This window comes from Notamacropus eugenii, chromosome 4 (genome assembly GCF_028372415.1).
Source record: "Notamacropus eugenii isolate mMacEug1 chromosome 4, mMacEug1.pri_v2, whole genome shotgun sequence".
NCBI lineage: Eukaryota > Metazoa > Chordata > Mammalia > Diprotodontia > Macropodidae > Notamacropus > Notamacropus eugenii.
In genome coordinates, this window is record NC_092875.1 from 34,471,444 (window position 1) to 34,490,624 (window position 19,181).

Below are 19,181 nucleotides of genomic sequence, written 5' to 3' on the forward strand. Positions count from 1 at the left end.
GCACTAGAGTCAGTTTCTTGGGGACACACCCAGATGTTATTTTTGGGAGTCCATTTGGAGTTTTCTTGACAAAGACACTAGAGTAGTTTGCTATTTTCTTCTTTAGCCCAATTTTACAGATGAGGATACTGAAGCAGAGTTAAGTGACTTGCCCAGGGTCACACAAATAGCAAGTGTGTGAGGTCAGATTTGACCTTAGGAAGATAAGTCTTCCTGACTCCAGACCCCTGCACTCTGTGCACTGTGGTGCCACCTAGCTGCCTCATGTGCTGCACTATGCTAAGTATTTTACAAATATTATCTCATTTGATCCTCACAACAACACTAAGAGATTATGATCCCCATTTTACAGATAAAAAAACTGAGACAAACAGAAGTTAAATGACTTGCCCAAGGTTACACAGCTAATACATGTCTGAGGCCATGCTTTTCTGGCTCTATCCACTGCACTACCTAGCTGCCTTGGTAAGTCACATCTCAGTCTTCTCTCTGGTGTTTCTAGAGCAGAAGGTTTATTTGTCATTGGGAGGTGGTACTTGGCAAGCAAGAATTGACATGCTATACCCTTTAACCTAGCAATACCACTTTTAGGGCCTATATTCCAAAGAGATCATAAAAATGGGAAAAGGACCCATATGTACAAAAATATTTATAGCAGCTCTTTTTGTGGTGGTCAAGAACTGGAAATTGAGGGGATGCCCATCAGTTGGAGAATGGCTGAGCAAGTTGTGGTATATGAATGCAATGGAATACTATTGTGCTATCACAAATGATGAGCAGGCAGACTTCAGAAAAACCTAGAAAGAGTTATATGAACTGATGCTGAGTGAAGTGAGCACAACCAGGAGAGCACAGTAACAGCCATGGTGTGCGAGGACTGACTTTGATACTTAGCCCTTCTCACCAATGTAAGGACCTGAAATAATTCCAAAAGACTCATGATGGGAAATGCTATCTACATCCAGAGAAAGAACTATGGAGTCCGAATACAGAGTGAAGGATACAATTTTCTTTTTGTTTTGTTTTGCTTTTTTCCTTTCTCATGGTTCCTCCCATTCATTCTAATTCTCCTATACAATATAACTAATGTGAAAATGTTCAATAGGAATGTATAGGTAGAGCCTATATCGCATTGCATGCTGTCTTGGAGAGGGGAGGGAGAAAATTTTAAACTTTTGGAAGAGAATGTTGAAAACTAAAAATAAATTAACTTATAAAAAAGGAAAAAACAAAATTGACATGCTAAAGTAGGACCATCCAAGTCACAGCTCAGGAGCTGCCAACAGAGCTCTCATTAGAGCTGGAAGCCTGGAAACAAGATGTGGACAGGAAGTACCTTCAATGTAATACTGTATACACTAGGCTACACAGCAACACAGCAAGGATCTGTGATTATATCAGTGTGGGAATTTCTGATGGGGAAATTCTCATGACCACGGCAGATTGAAGCCTGTCTATGACTTTTGGAGGATAGCCTGAGGCTCAGAAAAGTCATGGGAGCTGCGTAAGGTCACACAGCTAGTTATGTGTCAGAAACAAGTCAGAAACAGATCGAGTTCAGCCCTCTCTTCCATCTATCCTCCATCTGTCTCTCTATAACAAAAAATAATAATGGTGATAAAAAACTTCACTGGTACTGCAGGATCACACTCCATTCATTTTCCCAAAGTAGGTCATAGCCGAACAGAACCAAGCAAGCAAGGCTGGAGGTGAGATGCTACATATTTTGGAATAAAACTGATTGAGCACAATTATGACCAGACTGGGCTTGGCTTGTCCTCACCTGAACCCTCATTAAGAGTCACACATTTCTACTGAACTCTCTTAGGGAGAAGTATACATCAGAGATCAGGGTAAAACACTAACAATTTTCCAGTGGTTATGTTTGGAAACTCTCCAGCCTCAAGGAAATAAATATTGGAAACTGGGATTTGGATCAGCTTAGATTTCCTTTTTCTCAGGTTTCTTTGATGTTCTTGACCATGTCTACTTAGCATCATGTTCCTTCTAGGTTATTTGAGTCACCTGATTGCTATATTAGCAGGAAAGGCAATCTGCTCATTTCCTTTCCAATCAATCTTCAGGAGCCTGGTGGCTCCAAAATAAAGAAGAAATTGAATTAACTACAGCTGGGTAAATTCTTTCCTTGAAACCTCATGATGTAGACTGAGAATTATGACAAACCACCAAATGTATGATTTACAAATGTCATTTTTCCTGATGCTCATAAGCACTCTGGGAGGTAGGTGCTATTATTTATTCCCATTTAATAGATGTGGAAACTGTGACTTAGGAGAGACTAAGTGACTTGTGCAGCTAGAAAGTAGCTGGGACAAGGTTGGAATTTCCCACATTTCTTATCTACTGGGCCACCTGGCTGCCCCACCAAGACTAAGCCCCATCAAGTCTGTCTATCTCTCTCTCTCTTTTAAATTATACTCAACATCCATTGGCAAACACAAACATATGATTACATATACAAGAATAAGGGGTTGTGAGCTTCTGGTTCTTGTTTATGCATTAAATATTGTGTTTGTCACTGGATGTTGACGTCACAACTAAGTATTTATTTATTGACTGGATGTCCTCAAATGTAAGAAAGAAAAAAATCATTCAGTCATGTAGTTAGAGTGAAAGAGAGCAGATGAACTGTCCGTATATTCCATTGACATCCTATAACGTTATGAAAATAGAAGGAAGGCTGCCAGCACACGAGGACGGACTCCATATAGACAACTTATGTAAGAAAGTGAGTGACAGTCATAAAGGACAGATTTGAATTACTAAGACCTCTGTCACATTTAAGTCTTTTCACCTCCCTAATTAGCTCTAGGTGCTAAATCATTTAGGAGAAAGGTCGGAGACATTCTTAGATAAGTAAGGACTCTCTGAAGAAACGGCATTAAGTCCTTATTTTTCCAGGGTGGTGAGTTGCGTTGGACACATGGGTGTGTGCTTCATTACTACTTCCCTTTAAATCTGTGCTCACTCTCACTTACCACAAATTGTCTATAATTTGAGAAAGTGTGGTTTTGAGAGGTATTATAACTATTGTGTTTTTTTTAAACCCTTTGAGTCAATGTCTTTTCTAAAGACCAGTTGAGTCTACTGGCCAATTGTTAAAGAGAAGAACATGAATGTGGGCTTGTGAGCTATAGTGTTAGTAGCAGTCACGCCACAAGGTTATCATTTGAATCTGAAGAAGCGGTCCTTCTGGGAGCTCACCCAGCCAGTTCCAGTTGGGGAAAGTGAGCCCTGAGGAAGTGCTTTGTGTGGACATGGATAACAAAAAGTCTTTTGAGTTCATTCTTACCTCTAAAAGTTAGGAATTTTCCCTCAAAATCCAGGTCTAAATTTGCCTTTTTGTAATGTCCACTCACTGTTCCTTGAGAAAGTTGTCTATAAACACCTCTACTTCCTCTTCTCCCCTTCTTATCATTCAACCAAAATGGCTCTCTCCAAAGCTATCAATGGTCCCTTAATAGCCAAATCTAGTGACCTTTTCTCATTTCTCATTTTTTGTGATTTCTAGGTAGCCTTTTCCACTGTCAACCACCCTCTTTTTCTTGATACCGTCTTCTAAGTTTTCATGACACTCTCTCTTCTGGTTCTCCAATCTCAGTCTCCTTTGCTGGATTATCATCCAGACTAGAACACTCCATCTCTTGGCTCTGGGCATTTTCCCTATCCTTCATGTCTGGACACTTTTCTTCTTCATCTCTGCCTCTTGCCTTTCTTCAAGCCCCAAAGTCCTACCTTTTATAAGAAGCCTATTCTGATCCCTCCTAATTCCTGTGACTTCTCTGCTCATTATTTCCTATTTATTCTGTCTGTAGCTAGTTCCTCCATATTTGTGCCCATTATCTCCCTCATTCCACTGTCAGGTCCTTGAGAGCAGAGACTGTCCTTTGCCTTTCTTTGCATCCCCAGAGCTTAGCATAGTGACTGGTTGGGACAACTATTTTGATACCCCTACTCATCTTAATCAGCATTTACTCAGTTTATTGTGATTTGATGGGTATCAGTGGTTGTATTAGTGAATTAAGCAGAAGAGGATTAAGGTTTAGTTATGTATGTTACTGCTGTTAGGATAAGAGTTATGAATGATTAATCTACCATGTATTGATTACTTGTATTTGATTTATCAGCTAGGTTCACATTAGCTGGAAATCTCCACACTCCTCCACTGTAAAAGGTGCTGTAATAAGGTATATTGCTGGTGCAATACCCTGTTGAGGGCCAGGGTGGAGTGCGGTTGACAAGTTCAGGATAGACCTTCGGAGAAACTCTTCTTTGAGACCTTGCTCATTATCTTCTGGAATGGCTCTCCATGCCCCCCAGATGTTGCTGTCTCTGTGAGACAAACAAGAGAATTACAGAAAACAAGGGATATGTAAAATAGATGCCCTCTAGGCTAACAGTCTTTAAAGACAATAAGACTGGCCAAATCTCTGGGACAGGAGCAGAATGTCACGTAGACTTGCAGTTTCTGTCTATATATACCCTAACCCTCAGATCAATAAATGGAATTGGTTTATCTTTTCCCACCTCCTGTGTTTTTCTTCTTCACCATATCACAGAGCCGTGTGGGGACGCAGGCCATCAGCTACAATACCCCCTCACGCTTAAGAATCACTACTGTCCACTCTCTAGTGACCTTTGCTTCAAACTCACAACTTCCTTGTACCCTAAGATGCTGCTGTTCAAATACTAGGGTCTTATGACTTGGAGAAGGCCCTGAGAGGTTGTTTAAAGGGTCTTATGAGCGTTAGAAAGCCCCTGCTGAGATGACCTGGAGCTGATGACCTGTGAAAAATGTGTTGACAAAGTAGTTATGATGGACGTTCCCCTTAGCCACCCATAAGATTTCCCTGCTTCTAGAATTGACCAATCAGTGAATTGTAATGCCTCTTTCCATTTTTAGTACTCTCCAAAGTGTATAAAAGTAATTAGTACCCAAGGGGGTGAAGATGGGGGGCAATCCCAGATCAGGAGGAAGATTTTGGACCCAATTCATTAGGTAACCCCCAGGCTCCATAATAAACTGATTAATCATGCTTGGAGTCCTTAATGACTTTGCTACGTTGGAATTTTATAGCCCACAAGGCTCACAGTAGATGTTAGGAAGACAACCATCATGTCTCCCTAAGGTTTCTCCAGGCTCCCTAACCTCAGGCCATAGGAAGGGAAGGGAATGAGCATTTATTAAGTCCCTGCTGTATGCCAAGGTACTGCATTAAGCCCTTTACAAATATTATCTCATTTGATCCTCAAAATATCCCTGGGTGGTAGGTGCCATTGTGGTCCCCATTTTACAGTTGAGTAAACTGAGGCAGACTGGGATTAAGTGACTTGCCCAGGGTCACATAGCTAATAGGTTTCTGAGGCTGGATTTTGGACTCTTACTGAATCATAGGTTCCTGGATCTAGGCAGGCAGATAGGTGTTGAAATAGATAGAGCACTGGGCCTAGAGGCAGGAAGACCCGAGTTCAAATGTGACCTCACTCACTAGCTGTGTGACTCTGGGCAACTCACTTTACACTTTTTGCCTCAGTTTTCTTATCTGTGAAATGAGCTAGAGAAGGAAATGGCAAACCACTCCAGTATCTTTGCTAAGGAAACCCCAAATGGGTTCATGGAGAGTCAGACATGACTGAAATGACTAAACAAGACCTTAGATAGTGGTTGACATCTGGTATGAGAGTAGCAACTAGCTTCCACTTGGAAGTTGGCTTGATTAACCTTGTAACTCAAGAGATGGATGGCCCAGGTAATTCTCTGAGGTGACTAGCACCCAGATCAGGGTCTCTAAGTCAGTAATGGGCTTCGTGAATAGGAGAAAGTCTCCCCCTTTCTGCACAAGCTCTGATGATTTTCACAAAGGGGCAGCTGCTCTCTGCTTCCTCCATGGGTCCCCAAGGCTCCCCCTCACACCCTCATATCACTCTGGGAGATAAACCAGATACATCACGTCCTCAGTCAGGGTTCTTAGAAAGTGGGCTAAGAGAAACGCTTTCATGATCTACCCAGAAGTGAATCTCATCATTTCAAATGAACGTTGTTTTTTTCTTTCTTTCCTTTAAAAACAATATGGCATAGTAGCTAGAGTATGGGGTTTGGAGTTAGGAAAACTTAAGTTTGAACTCTGCTTCTAAAGTTTATTAGCTACAATACAGGGCAAGTCACATAACTTTTTTTTTTTTAGCTTCAGTTTCCTTATCTACAGAATAACAGGATACAGGATAACAGGCCTATCTCAAGAATCAAGTGAGAAAAGGTACTTTGCAAATGCTAGTTTATATAGCTAATCTCTAAATGCCTCAGTTTCCTAATCTGTAAAATGAGTCTAAGAGAGTCAATGACCTCTGCTTAAAGCTTCTCCCTCCTCTCAGTCTACAATTCTATGACCTACTAAGTCCTCAATGGGATGAGATCTCTGTCAGTGAAGGGAGTTGCCATGTGGGAAGTTCTTGTGATGAAATCACAAGATTCTTCACGCAGTCAAGTAATAAGTCCAAGGCACATGAAGCAGAGAAGAAGGCTGTGAGGTTCCAGGGAGTACAACTATTATTACCTTAGTTTTACAAATGAGGAAACTGAGGCCCAAAGAGGGGAAGAGATTTACCCTAGGCCACACAACTAGTAAGTGGCAATACTAAGCTTTGAATGTAGGTCTGTAGGTGTTTCTCCTCTACTAGAATACCCTTCATGTGCCAAAAACAATTGTTTCTTTGATGGCATTTATCATGAACACAGGGGCAGATAGGCAGCACAGGGGATAGAGCATTGGGCCTAGAGTCAGGAAAATCTGAGTTCAAATACAGCCTCAGACACTTGTTAGCTATGTGACCCTGGGCAAGTCACTTCATCCTGTTTGCCTCAGTTTCCTCATCTGTAAAATGAGCTGGAGAAAGAAATGGTATACCCCTAGTATTTTTGCCCAAAACATCCCAAAAAGAATTTGCTTGACTAAAAAGAGTGAGCAACAACAAATCATGAACATTAAACGAAGAAATAATATCGTGACTGATGGAAGGTGGGAGGTTCCATCACAATCTCAAACCACTAAGAGGAAGCTGGGATCAAATACCCTTTTTGGCGCTGACTAGCAATTCACTTTACCACCCTGCACCTCAGTTTCCTCATCAGTAAAATGTGAATAAAAACTCCCTGAGTACCTACCTCCCGGAGTTACTGGGAAGATGAGGCAGGAATGTTCTCCCAGTGATTTACTGGGGATACAAATCTGAAAGTTTCTGCCCCCAAAGAGGTGACATTTTAACAGAAGAAACCAAGCATGGAGGTGGGGGAGAGTGATAGCCAGGCAGGAGTGTTTTGTTCTGGACGCAGTCCTTCCAGAGACAGCAGTGGTGGGGATCTAACCACAGTTCTCAGAGTCAGAGGTAGAAGGGAAAAGAGGGTCAAGATGCAGGCCTGAGGAGAATCTGGGGGCTTAGCTCCTCCAGAGTAGGGTCTCTGAAGGTCTGGTTGGAGGGTGGAGCAATGGAAAGAGGCCAGGGCCCTGGAAGAGTCTCATGTCAATGGAAGTATGAGTGGTGATGACTTCAGTACTGATGCAGAGGGATGACAAAATTAAAATGCTTTATTCTAAATGTTGTCCACATTTTATAAACACGCCCCAAGATCATGTGATTTATTTCCCATTTTTTCAATCTCCTTTCCATTTTTTAATCTAAGAGCACACAATTTGGAGCCCCTGAGATGGCTGAGAGGGTGGTGTCAGGGGCCAGGTCTTAGTTTCACTCCAGGAGAACTCCAGGGCCCCTTGGGCTGTCCATCCTCTCTGAAGGATCAGGTGTTTCTTGACGGCAGAAGAGGGCACCATTGGGCAAACGAAGGCCCAGAACTGGTAGTTCCCCCACTGCCACCCTTCTAGCAGGCCTTAGTTCTTAGTGTCCTTGGTTCACTCTCAGGGCCACTAAGTACCACCCCAGTTGGATTCCCAGGCAGGCAGGCCGGCAGAGGCCAATGCCAGCTTTGTGGCTTCTCTCAGCCCTGGCCTCTCATGCATCATGAGATGTTTCTCATAAGGAGTTCTCCTATAGGCAGTAAAATGTCATGGTGATTGTTCCAGATCTAACACAACCAAAGGGCTGACACCCTCAACCACAGAGATGTTTCTAAATTACATCACTCCTAATCCCCAAGCTTCCTAATTCCTCCAGCTATGGCACTGCTGCAGCTGCTGCTGATGGCCACAGAGCAAAGACCTAGCGCTTTAACTCCATCTTCGCCACCGTGGTCCTGTGAACCTCATCAGGCCCATCTGCAAGCCGAAGCGCTCGTGCCCAAGAGAAAAACTGGGCCAGGGGAGAATCAGTGCTCAGTCCTGCAGCTCCAAAGGCCTGAAACACACAGCAGGAAGTGAGAGGGGAAAGCATGCAACAGATCTCCCTAAGGGGCTAACTGTGGGGCCACAAGGGACAGCAGACACCCTCATCTAACAGATGAACAAACTGAAGCCTGGAAGTTAAATGGCCTCCCCAAGGTCACACAGAGGTCAAATGGGGTCAGCAGCGGTGGAGTGGGAATTGGAGAGGCAGTCCTACCACTCAAGCCCAGCACACCAAATTCAATGATAAAATTCTGGGACTGAGTCTGGGAAGGGTCCTGACTCCTAGGACATTGATGAAAGTGCCAACTCGGTCATTGTGAGTATTGCCTTCGCTAAGCAGCCCCACCTAACAAACTGTTGCCAAGAAAACTTCTCCTTCTCGGGCTGTGTGGGGACAGAGGATATGGGGGCAGGAAGCCTTAGATTTGGAAAGAATTCTACTGTTTACTGACCTAGACACATGTGAAAGGGATGTATGCTCTTGGTTAGGGAGCCTCAAAGGTCTCTTTTAGATCCAAATCTATGATTTAGAATTATGTCCCTAGGATTTGGGGTGCTGCTAAGGGGAAGAATTCAAAGGCCTTTTTCATTTTGTAAAGTCTGACTATTATAGGTTTAAACCCACAAATCGGTCCTCTGTGCTTCATACTCACCTGAATAGCACGGTCAATCACTCGCAGGGCCATGGTTGGAGCCACCATTTTGATCATGGCAATGTCTAAAGCAGCTGCCTGGACAAACCAAGGAAAGCCAAGGATGGCATGGTGAGTGCCCAAGATAGAACCTTGGAAACCATAGCAGCTGACCTAGAACCTCAGACCAGCCGAGGGAGAGACAGGATTGACCTTTCAATGCTCCCTATTGCTTCAAGAATAAACAAAGCTCTCTTTAGGATGCCCTCCAGCTTATCAATGATCTTTTACCTTGTGCCCAGAACTTAGCACAATGCCACAAATGAGGTCTGGAAAAGGCAGAGGACAGCCAGGCTCTCATCTCCCTGCTGGTCCTAGAAGCTGGGTCCTTTGAAATGCAGCCCCCACTTTCTTAGCCACCATATCACAACACTGACTCATATGGAGCTTGTGCTCCACTGAAGCCCCCACTGCTTTTTAGAACCAGTGCTGACTAATCATGCCACACCCTTCTTATACTAGCGAACTTGATGTTTTTGTGCCCAAGTGTATGATTTTATTCTTATCCCCTCAAATTCTATCTGAGATTCAGACAAAACTTTGGTCCATCAGGATCCCTAGGTCAGATTAGATATTGGCTTCTAGAGATGACACCCACCTGTCCTTTCCCACCTGGAGCATCCTGTTCTTAACAATGTAAATGGTGTCTCTTGTTCCCCATAGTCTAGAAGCATGTACCTTGTTTCCTGCTACATCCATGAGGTGAGCAGCTTTCAACACAAGCAGTCTTGCCTGATCAATATCAGCCCGGGACTTGGCGATGTCGGCCAAAATGGTGCCCTGCTCCGCCAGTGGCTTCCCAAACGCCACTCGGGATTTCACCTGCAACACAGGGACCGAAGGCCCTTAAAGATGGTCCAGGCTCCATCACACAAACGCCATTCTACCCTCTCCTAGGCCAAGGGAGATGGCAAGACCTGGGATGAGGTCATGAGAGGAGGAAGCAGGGGCACTAAAAGAGGGAGGGGCACTGGTGAAGGTGGGGGCAAGAGTGGGAGGGCTATGCCCATTTTCAATTTTGCCTGGATGCTGGCCCAAGATGCTTTGGGAGGGCCAGTAACTCTGGCCAGACCCATCGCACTGCCCTCTGCAGAGGGCATCTACATGGCACTGTCCCCCACTTTGGGCTCCACCACCTCAAGGTAAAAATGTGGCAGTAGTCTTCTGATATGCAAGTAGCCAATGTGGGCCAGGAGCAGGGAAGAGCAATGGGTCCCATTCCACTGGGGAGAGGAGGACACCCTCGGCCCTGTCTCAGAATTAGTTCTGCTCTTTACAGAAACGATGCCAAGTGAGGAAGTGGGGAAGAATCAGGCACTGGTCTGGCCCTGCTGCAAGCAAAGGCTCCCAGCTCGGAGGGAGAAGAGGCCACCAGGCAGATGTCAGGACTGTCTTTGAATCTCCTGTCTTTGTGTCTGAGTGTGTGGGCATCTATGTATGTATGTCTGTATGTGTGTATATGTCTGTGTATGTGTCTGCAAGAGCATGTGTTTGGGTGAGTGTCTGTGTATCTGTGTGTACATGTGTGTGAGTGTGGTGTACATGTTTCTGTATGTGAGTGTGTTTATCTGGGTTTGTGTGAGTGTGCAAATATGTGTATGAGTATATGTGTATCTATGTATGTGCATATCTCTGTGTGAGTATATATGTGTTTGAGTGTATATGTACATGAGTAGATGTGTATATTTGTGTGAGTATATGTGAATGAGTGTCTGTGCATAAGTGTACATGTATGTTTATGTGTATACATGTGTGTCCATATGTATATGTGTATGAGTATGCACTTGTGTCTTGTGTGAGTATATGTGTATGATTGTGTATATGTGGGTCTGTGCATGTGCATATAAGTGAGTGTGTGTATAAATATTTTGTATGTCTGCATGTATGTTTCTATGTGAGTATATGCATATGAGTGTATGTATCTGTACGCGTATAAGTGTGTGTATGTGTCTGTATGCGTATATGTGTATGTATGAGGGGTTTTGTGTGTGTGTGCGTGTGTGCATGTATGTATATGTGATATACAAGCTACTAAGGCCTAAAGCCCCACTGTGGCCCAGCCTCCAGGCTGATCAGTGGGCCCAGGGCTACATGTTACTTGAGAGGCAGCTTCGTCCCGAGAAATAAGGTTAGAGATCCTGGGAGCTGTGAAGAAAGACCTAATGGGGCTGTGGAAAGACCCCTGGACCACAAATATGGGATCCTTGCTAACTTCTGAGCTAGAAGGGGCCTTGGAGGCCTGTAGTGTGCCCTGTCTAAGGGCACAGTAGAGTAAATGGTAGAACCAGTATGTAATTAATCTGACTCCAAGCCAGAACCCTTTTGACCAGCCCCCTCGGCCTCCCTGCCACACACCAGCCCTGCCGCTGGCTAGTTGTATAACCCTGGGTCAGCCCCTTTCCTGAGTTGGGCTCGAGTTTCTTCAGCTGTGGGAGGAGTGGACAGGATTCTATGCCTGACATTCTAGAATCCACTCTTGCTCTGTGTTCTGAGTGCTGGGCAGGATGGGAATGTATTGCCTGGGATGCGTACAGGGTTAGGGATTCCCTGTATATTGAGAAAAACTCAAGTTGTCGAGTTGGTCTGAGCTGGGAATGGTCAAGTGTGGGGCAGAGAAGTCGGGAGGGGGAACTGAAACGTGAGCAGCACCGGCAGGCACCCGCTAACAAGGCCTGCTGCTCTCCTTTGCAGACACTCTTGTAAAAGGCTCACATGGTCTCCAGAGCTGGCTTCACCTCTGCGAGATGGATGCCACTGACCTGAACTCTTGTTCCTGGCAAAAGAGCTAAAGGCTCAACTCGAGGCTCAGCTTGCCCTTTGGTTTCAGACTTCCAACTGGCACCAAAGGAAGAATTCCTAGTCCTCAGCTCCGGGCCAAACAGAAGGTGGAGGGAATCAGGGGAGGGCCACACAGTCCAGGCACTGGGAGCAAGAGGAATATGGCCTTCATAATTGTGGCTCCAGATCTGGGGGAGCCCAGTAACCCCTTGGTCTCATCAGATCCAGGTCCTGCCCAATGGGGCAGAGAGGGAAGGGAATGAGTCACAGTATCTCTGCCCTAAGTGTCTAACTTCAGCCTGATATCCAACGTGAAGCCAAGCCTCAAATATCTCTTTGCTTTCTCTAGTGAAGACCTCACCTTGCCTCCTCCACTAATTCCCATGGAATCAGCCAAGGAAGCATCAGGGACTTGAACTCAGCAGACCAGAAGGGATCCTACCCACCCGCTCCTTCATGAGAGCCAGCGTTCTCTCCGAGTACCCAATCAGCCTCATGCAGTGATGGATCCTCCCAGGGCCAAGCCTGCCCTGGGCAATTTCAAAGCCTCGGCCAGGGCCCAGGACCATGTGGTCCTTAGGCACGTGTACATTCTCAAACAGGACCTCACCGTGACCACCTAAAGAGACAGAAAGGGAACCCAGTTAGGTCCATGGCTTCTTAGCAGAAGATATAGTGCGACAGCGATTCCTTCAGGTTGGTTTTAGGTCCTTTCCGCTTTCTCTCCTTGCTTTGGCCACCTCGTGGAGAGGGCTAATTCTGCTTCTCACCAAAGCCTAAAACTAAGCCAGGAAGTGAAGAGGGATGACAGATGTCTCCAAGTAAAAACCTAGGAACTTAAGATCAGAAGTTCACATGGACATTGACTGAGGGGCCGAAGGGACCAGAATCCCTCAGTCTAATCTAACCACTTCATTTTGCAAGCCTAGAGAGATGAACTGACCTTCCCACAGTTACCTAGGTAGTAAGTGACCAAATGGATTCAAACAGTCACTTTGCTCAGGCACCTAGAAAACATGGCATCTGCTGATCTTCATGCAGGGAGGGCCTCTCAGAGAGTGGAGACAGCAAAGCAGGGTTGGCCCACAAAGCCAGTACAAGTTTTACATTTTTAGCCAAGAAGAGCAGGATCACATGACCAGCCTGAATATAGTATCCATGACACTAAGGCAACCTTCTCTATACTCGAGATGTGGGAACCACAAGTGGTACCTGGGGCCTTCCTCAGGCTCCACGGAGGCAGACTCACCTTTTATGGGGAAAGTATAAGCTGAAGAAGAAGATGAATCCACGAGTGAGCCTGGGAATTCCACCTGAGATTAGACTGAATTGGGGAGGTCTGTACATGTGAATTTTATACAGAAGCACACTGTGGCAAAGAAGAATTATGGCGACGATGACACCACCACGAAAACTACAACTCCTAGTGATAATAATAACGGTGATGGTAATGATAATCTCTAGAACGCTAATTGTTTTTCAGTTGTGTCCAACTCTCCATGACCCCATTGGGGGTTTTCTTGGCAGAGAAACTGGAGTGGTTTGCCATTTCCTTCTCCATCTCATTTTACAGATGAGGAAACTGAGGCAAACAGGGTGAAGTGACTTGCCCAGGGTCACACAGCTAGTAAGGGTCTGAGTCCAGATTTGAACTCAGGAAGAATCTTGCAGATGCCAACCTGTGGGCTCTGTGCACTATGGAACCACCTGGTGGCCAAAATAACACTACTGCCAAACATTTCTCTCTTGCCTTAAGGATTGTAAAGAGTCATCTGTGGGTCACCTCATCTGACCCTCATGCACGCTGGGAGGGGATGCTATCCTTGTCCCCTTGTCACAGAGGAGGTCTCAGAGATAAGGCATCCCCACTGGGGTCACAGAGTAAGGATTCCAACTTGGTTTTCCTGACTCCATTTCCAATATCATTTGCCATACTACCAAGCAGCCTTGGGGAGATCCCAGCCAAGAGCCCTTAGAGGAGCACTAATGCTGGTGTTTGTGGATGAGGCCCTCGGAGGTTGCTGGGCTTTACCTGGAGGGTCTTCCAGCCCAAACACGCTCAGTGGTCTGAGGACTTTTATCCCTGGGGTATCCATGGGAACCAAGAGTACTGACTGTTGCTGGTGCCTTGGAGCAAGTGGGTCTGTTTTTCCCATAAACACACAGAGCTGGCAACGAGGATCCAGGATTCCTGCCAGGAAAAGAGAGAGACAGAAGCAGATCGCCTGACTCCAAGCTTACCAAGCCTCCCTGCAAACTTATTACTATAATAGAACCAATTAACAAGAAGGGAGCAAATCAAGCCCATGCAGATCTTCAGGGCATCAGAAGCAGGCTCCAATTCCTCTCTGTCCTTGTAAGGACTGAATCCCTAGGCATACGAGTGGTTAATCCAGAAATGCTGCAGTCTGAGCTCCATTCTGAGGCCCGCAAGTAGCCCAACAGAAGGAAGGGCCTATGAGGCAGAGCTGGCTGAGCTGTGACGTGGAGCTCTGAGGCTGGGGGCACGGTGCCCAGAGAGTGGATGGGAGGAGAAAAGCAATGCCAGGGGTGGAGGCCAAGCTAGGCTTTCTGGTCTGCAGGTGAGAGAAGGGTATGGGAAAGTGCAATGAATCCAGCTCCCATTTTAGGGCAATGGTGCCAACATTCAGATCCCCGAGAGCTAGCCATCCTTTTGTTCTGGAGCTTAAATGTCCCTTCAGTGAACAGAAAGGTTCAGGCCCCTGGAGTTCCCTGCAAATGGGTCCGAAGGGCCCCTTCATTTCTTTACGGACCCTAGGCTTGGCCTAGGGATGATGGAGCCCTTTTACAAAGACAGTCCAGACCAAAGCCTATTTTTTAAAAGGGCCTTGAAGCCAGTTACCTGATATCCACCATTTATGACCATTTATGACGTAGACTCCATTCTCTTCTTTAATTGAAGATTCAATATTGGTGGCATCCGATGAAGCAACCTGAAGAAGAGAAGGCTTGAGTTCAAATCTACCCATGGATCCTGGGCTGGAGGCTAGGGAATAGCGGCTGGGATGAGAGGGAAGGGGAGGTGCCTGCTTCTGGTCTATACCTGTGGCTCTGTCATAGCAAAGCAAGAGCGAATCTTTCCATCCAGCAGAGGAAGGAGCCATCGGGCCTTCTGCTCATCGGTTCCATATCTCACCAGCAGCTCCATGTTTCCCGTGTCAGGGGCAGAGCAATTAAAGATCTGCAAAGAGGGAAAACTACATGTACCAGTGACTTCTACACGCTTGTTCACAGCGTCAGAGAGATGTTTTTCTGCCCCTTTGGTCTAGAAGACAGGGACAAAAGACCTGTGGAAAGCAAGCCAGAAGAAAGTATATGCTCTCCCATGCCCATCTCTTCTTTCCACCTCCACTTGCCTCCCTAATGGAGCCTCCCTCATCCAGTTGTGCTTCCGGGCCATGCTCTAGCCACTCTGAGTGTCCTGTTCTCTGTCCAGCACTAGGCTCTTATGGAGCTTCTTGTTTAAAAGCTAGTTATCAGTACTCATTGGGGCACAGGAGAAAAAGGCAGCGAAGTCCAGGAGGAAGAGCCCCGAAGGGAGGAGTCCAGCTCCAGGATGCAGGATCAAGGACTTCCTCGGACACAGGCTGGCTCTGCCACCTGGAACCAGACATCCCGCCTTCCTAGGCCATCTCCAAGACAATAAGCTACAAGCAGTTAATTCTCCACATCATTAAAATCACCCAGGCCCCTCAGGCTCAAGACCTGGAAGTCACCCTGAGCTCGGCATTATCTCTAACCCTCCCCCGACATCCAAGCTGTTGCTAAGGCCTCTGGACATCCCCTCTACAACATGTCTCTAATGTGTCCCCTTTCTCTCCTCTGACACTGACACCCCTCCAGTATAGACCCTCATCACCTCACATCTGCAGTATCACAATAGCTGCTGGGGCGGTCGGCCTGGCTCTGGTCTTTCCCTGCTCCAGTCTATCCTCTATTTAGCCACTAAAGATATTTTCCTAAAAAGCAGGTCTGACCATGTCACCCCTCCCCCGCCCCTGCCCCAGGAGCAAATACAAAATGCTCTGATTGGCAAAGCCCTTCATAACTGATCCCAACCTCACCCGCCCAACCCCATCCCACCCCCGCCCCATGTTCCCCAGGCCTAGAATGCTCTAGCTCCTCATCTCTGCCTCCTGGCTTCCTTAAAGTCCCCGCTGAAATTCCACCTCCTACAGGAAGCTGTCCCCAACCCCTCTTCATTCCAGTGCTTTCCCTCTGTTAATTATTTCCTCTTTATCTTGCATATATTCATTGCTTGTCATATACCGCATTGAATTGTAAGTTCCCTGAAGACAAGGATTGTCTTATGACACTTTTTGTATCCCCAGAGTACAGTACCTGGCATATAGTAGGGGCTTAATAAATGCTTATTGATTGATTGATGGTAGACCAAAAAGTAGGTACCTCTGGGGCATATATGGACTTGCCCATGAGCTCACATAAATGGGCATATTCCAGATTGGTCAGGCCTGCACCATACTTCCTCTCAGGGTCCGTCTCAACTGGCAAGAAGAGATTCCACAGCCCTTCAGACTTGGCTTTTTCCTGTCCAGGAGTGCCAAGAGAGAACATCAGTGACTAATTTAGCCTAGATCCATGAAAGATCCACACCCAAAAGAACAGGAAGGAAAGCAGGCAGAGACCAGCTGCAACCACCACCCATGTTGAGGTCATTACCCTGGCCATCCTGGTTTAATGCTAAACCTCAAGTCTGTGAACCCAAAAAGCAAAAGGAGAAACCAAGTAATGATTAAGAGGCACATTAGGAGATCCCAGCAGAACCAAAAGACTGGCCCTCGATCTTGGGAAAGAGAGAGCAGCCTTCATCCAACTCACGCCCAGATGCACCCTCCCAATGAGACTTTGCCTTTACTGCCTGGACTGCCGTGGGGTTAGACTTCACTAGTGCAACAGGAGCTGGGACCCTGGGCTTTTGTCTCTCAAGCATCAGATGAGATAGAGAGTGAGACAGACTGACAGACAGACAGACAGAACAGAGGGAGATCAGGAGGGAAGGAGAGACAGAGACAGTAAAAGAGAAGGAGAGAAAAAGAGAGAAGGGAAGGAGGGAGGGAAAGAGACAGAGAAAGAGGAGAGAAAGAGAAAAGAGGTAGGGAGAGACAGACAGAGAGATATTCAAGATAATTTAATGTCTCTGATCTGGTTTTTAACATCAGACACAGCCAAAAGCACAGAAGTGTCAGAGACACAGAACATCTGGGCTCAGTGAAAAGTCAGGATTTTCATCTTGGAAAACAATTCGGAATTATGCTTTTAAAAAAAAAGGTGACTAGCATGACCCCACTTGCTGGATTCATTTCCTTGCTAGATCATTATCAGGATACACCTGACACCTCTAAGGAAAACACATAATGCTTGAGTTCAGTTTTATTAGGAGCAATTTTCCCCTTCTTCAAGTGGGCAGGAAGGACCCTTATAACATTGTTCTCCATAATTAGACTCTTCCTCTTTCCTGAGAGTTCAGTTTTCTGTTTTTTAATAAGTCACTTGCTCACTGCTCCTGCGTCAATCAGTTCGGATCTCTGCCTGGCCAACAAAGCCAGAATGAATGTTCCCATATAGGCTAAAATATTCCAGGGGCATTTTTTGTGGTACCCACAGAGATGTGCAGGGACTGAGGATGGCCAGGCCAGCTGAGGCCCATGAAGGATGGAATAGTCCTGCACTACAAGGAATGATGGCTCAAGAATCAGAGAAGTAGGAGAAAACTCCAAGCTGATGCAGAGTCCAAGTGAGCAGGACAGGGATGACAAAAGATACAAGAACTAGAACCCAGTCAGGAGCAAAATTGTAAGAGTGAATGCTGGGTAATTAGAATGACCCCAGAAGAGAAATTAGTCTTATCTACTTTTTTTTTCTTCATCATTCTGAGGGATGGCTCTCTGGGCAGGAGTGAGGGAATATTCTATTTGCAAATTAAAATGACAGAAAAGTAAAATATAGCAATATAGTTTTCTTAAACACAAGAGTGATGGTTTTACCATTCCATGCCATTTTGGCAGAAGGTGATTCTCCCTAAGATCTGTTTACCTTGAGCTCTTCGATCTGCGGAGGCGGTGTCCATCTGGCCTCAGACATCTGGTGATTTCTCAGTTCTTGCTCAATGGGATATACATGGGTTTCTATGAATTTCTCCAGCCTGTGGTGGAGGTCCCTGACTGGTTCTGAGAGGGCCTCTGGAGAGATGATCAGGACCCCTTTGGCAGCAGCTGCTTGAGATGCCTTGGAAAACGTGGCCTGACTACTTGTCCTGTCTAGGGCTAGCAGCGGCCTCCAATGGGCCCACTGAGAGTAGGATCTCGTAGGCTGTCTTGTATTTGGCATTCCTTTGAAGATCCGAAACCCTTCCTTGACAGCAAAGTCCCATGCCAGATTAGACATGAATTCAACCAGTTTTCCACTCTGCTCTGCAGATGCCGAGCTTGACTGACCTGACCAAAATCAAGACATAAGGGGTTAGTGATCCCAAAACCATTGACCCCAACAGGATCAGGAGGGTGGTCGCCACATTCCTGAATCCTTGTCTAATCCACGGTCTCTTCCCCTCCCTCCTTCACTTGGTCATTACTGGTTGTTGTTGAGTCATTTCATTTGTGTCTGACTCTCCATGACCCCATTTGGGATTTTCTTGGCAAAGATATTGAATCGGTTGGCCATTTTCCTCTCTAGCTCATTTTACAGGTGAGAAAACTGGGGCAAACAGGGATAAGTGACTTGCTCAGAGTCACTGAGCTAATAAGTACCTGAGGCCAGATTTGAACCCAGGAAGATGAGTCTTCCTATCTCCAGGCCAGGATCTCTGGGCAGCATGGCATTCCCTAGCAGCCACCCCCATTCCTGTTAGTTTCCCCTGTGTCTGGCCACGGCCACCCATCCTAAAGAGACTGTTTTTTTCTTACTGAGTTAGTTTCAGCAAATGCATCCTCTCAGTGCCCAATACTATTCCCAGCTGTCATCATTTTCAGTGGCTGCTTCTTCTAAGCTTGTCCTTTTGTACAAGTCGTGGGCCGCAGTAATACTCATTTCTGCTGCTCTGTGTGAGTTGTGAGCCAAACCCTTCAGCACCTCAGCAGGAAGTCTGGCTCATGATAACTATTTAAATCTTCCTGCACGTGCTGGATTCATTTCCTTTCTAGATCATTATCAGGATACACCTGACACCTCTAAGGAAAAGACATGATATTTGAATTCAGTTTTATTAGGAGCAATTTTCCCCTTCTTCCAGTGGGCAGGAAGGAGCTTTGTAATGTTGTTCTCCATAATTAGATCCCTTCCCCTCTTCAGAGTGCTCAGTCTCCTGTCTTTTAAT

At 45.9% G+C, this 19,181-nt stretch overlaps 1 protein-coding gene across 3 annotated transcripts in view; it reads right to left on the bottom strand.

Annotated features, from left to right (window-relative positions):
- Positions 1 to 7,586: 7,586 nt before the first annotated feature.
- ACAD10 (acyl-CoA dehydrogenase family member 10) overlaps positions 7,587 to 19,181 on the bottom strand; it is a 60,029-nt gene continuing 48,434 nt past the window's right edge. For all 3 annotated transcript variants that reach the window (XM_072600436.1, XM_072600437.1, XM_072600438.1), the window contains 9 exons: positions 17,903 to 18,303; positions 16,256 to 16,396; positions 14,892 to 15,029; positions 14,691 to 14,781; positions 13,860 to 14,018; positions 12,274 to 12,446; positions 9,728 to 9,871; positions 9,011 to 9,088; positions 7,587 to 8,367 (listed from right to left, as the gene is read on the bottom strand). In XM_072600436.1, the coding sequence (XP_072456537.1) occupies positions 8,233 to 8,367; positions 9,011 to 9,088; positions 9,728 to 9,871; positions 12,274 to 12,446; positions 13,860 to 14,018; positions 14,691 to 14,781; positions 14,892 to 15,029; positions 16,256 to 16,396; positions 17,903 to 18,303 (1,460 nt within the window). In that variant the 3' untranslated portion in view covers positions 7,587 to 8,232. The remainder of the gene's footprint in view (positions 8,368 to 9,010; positions 9,089 to 9,727; positions 9,872 to 12,273; positions 12,447 to 13,859; positions 14,019 to 14,690; positions 14,782 to 14,891; positions 15,030 to 16,255; positions 16,397 to 17,902; positions 18,304 to 19,181) is intronic.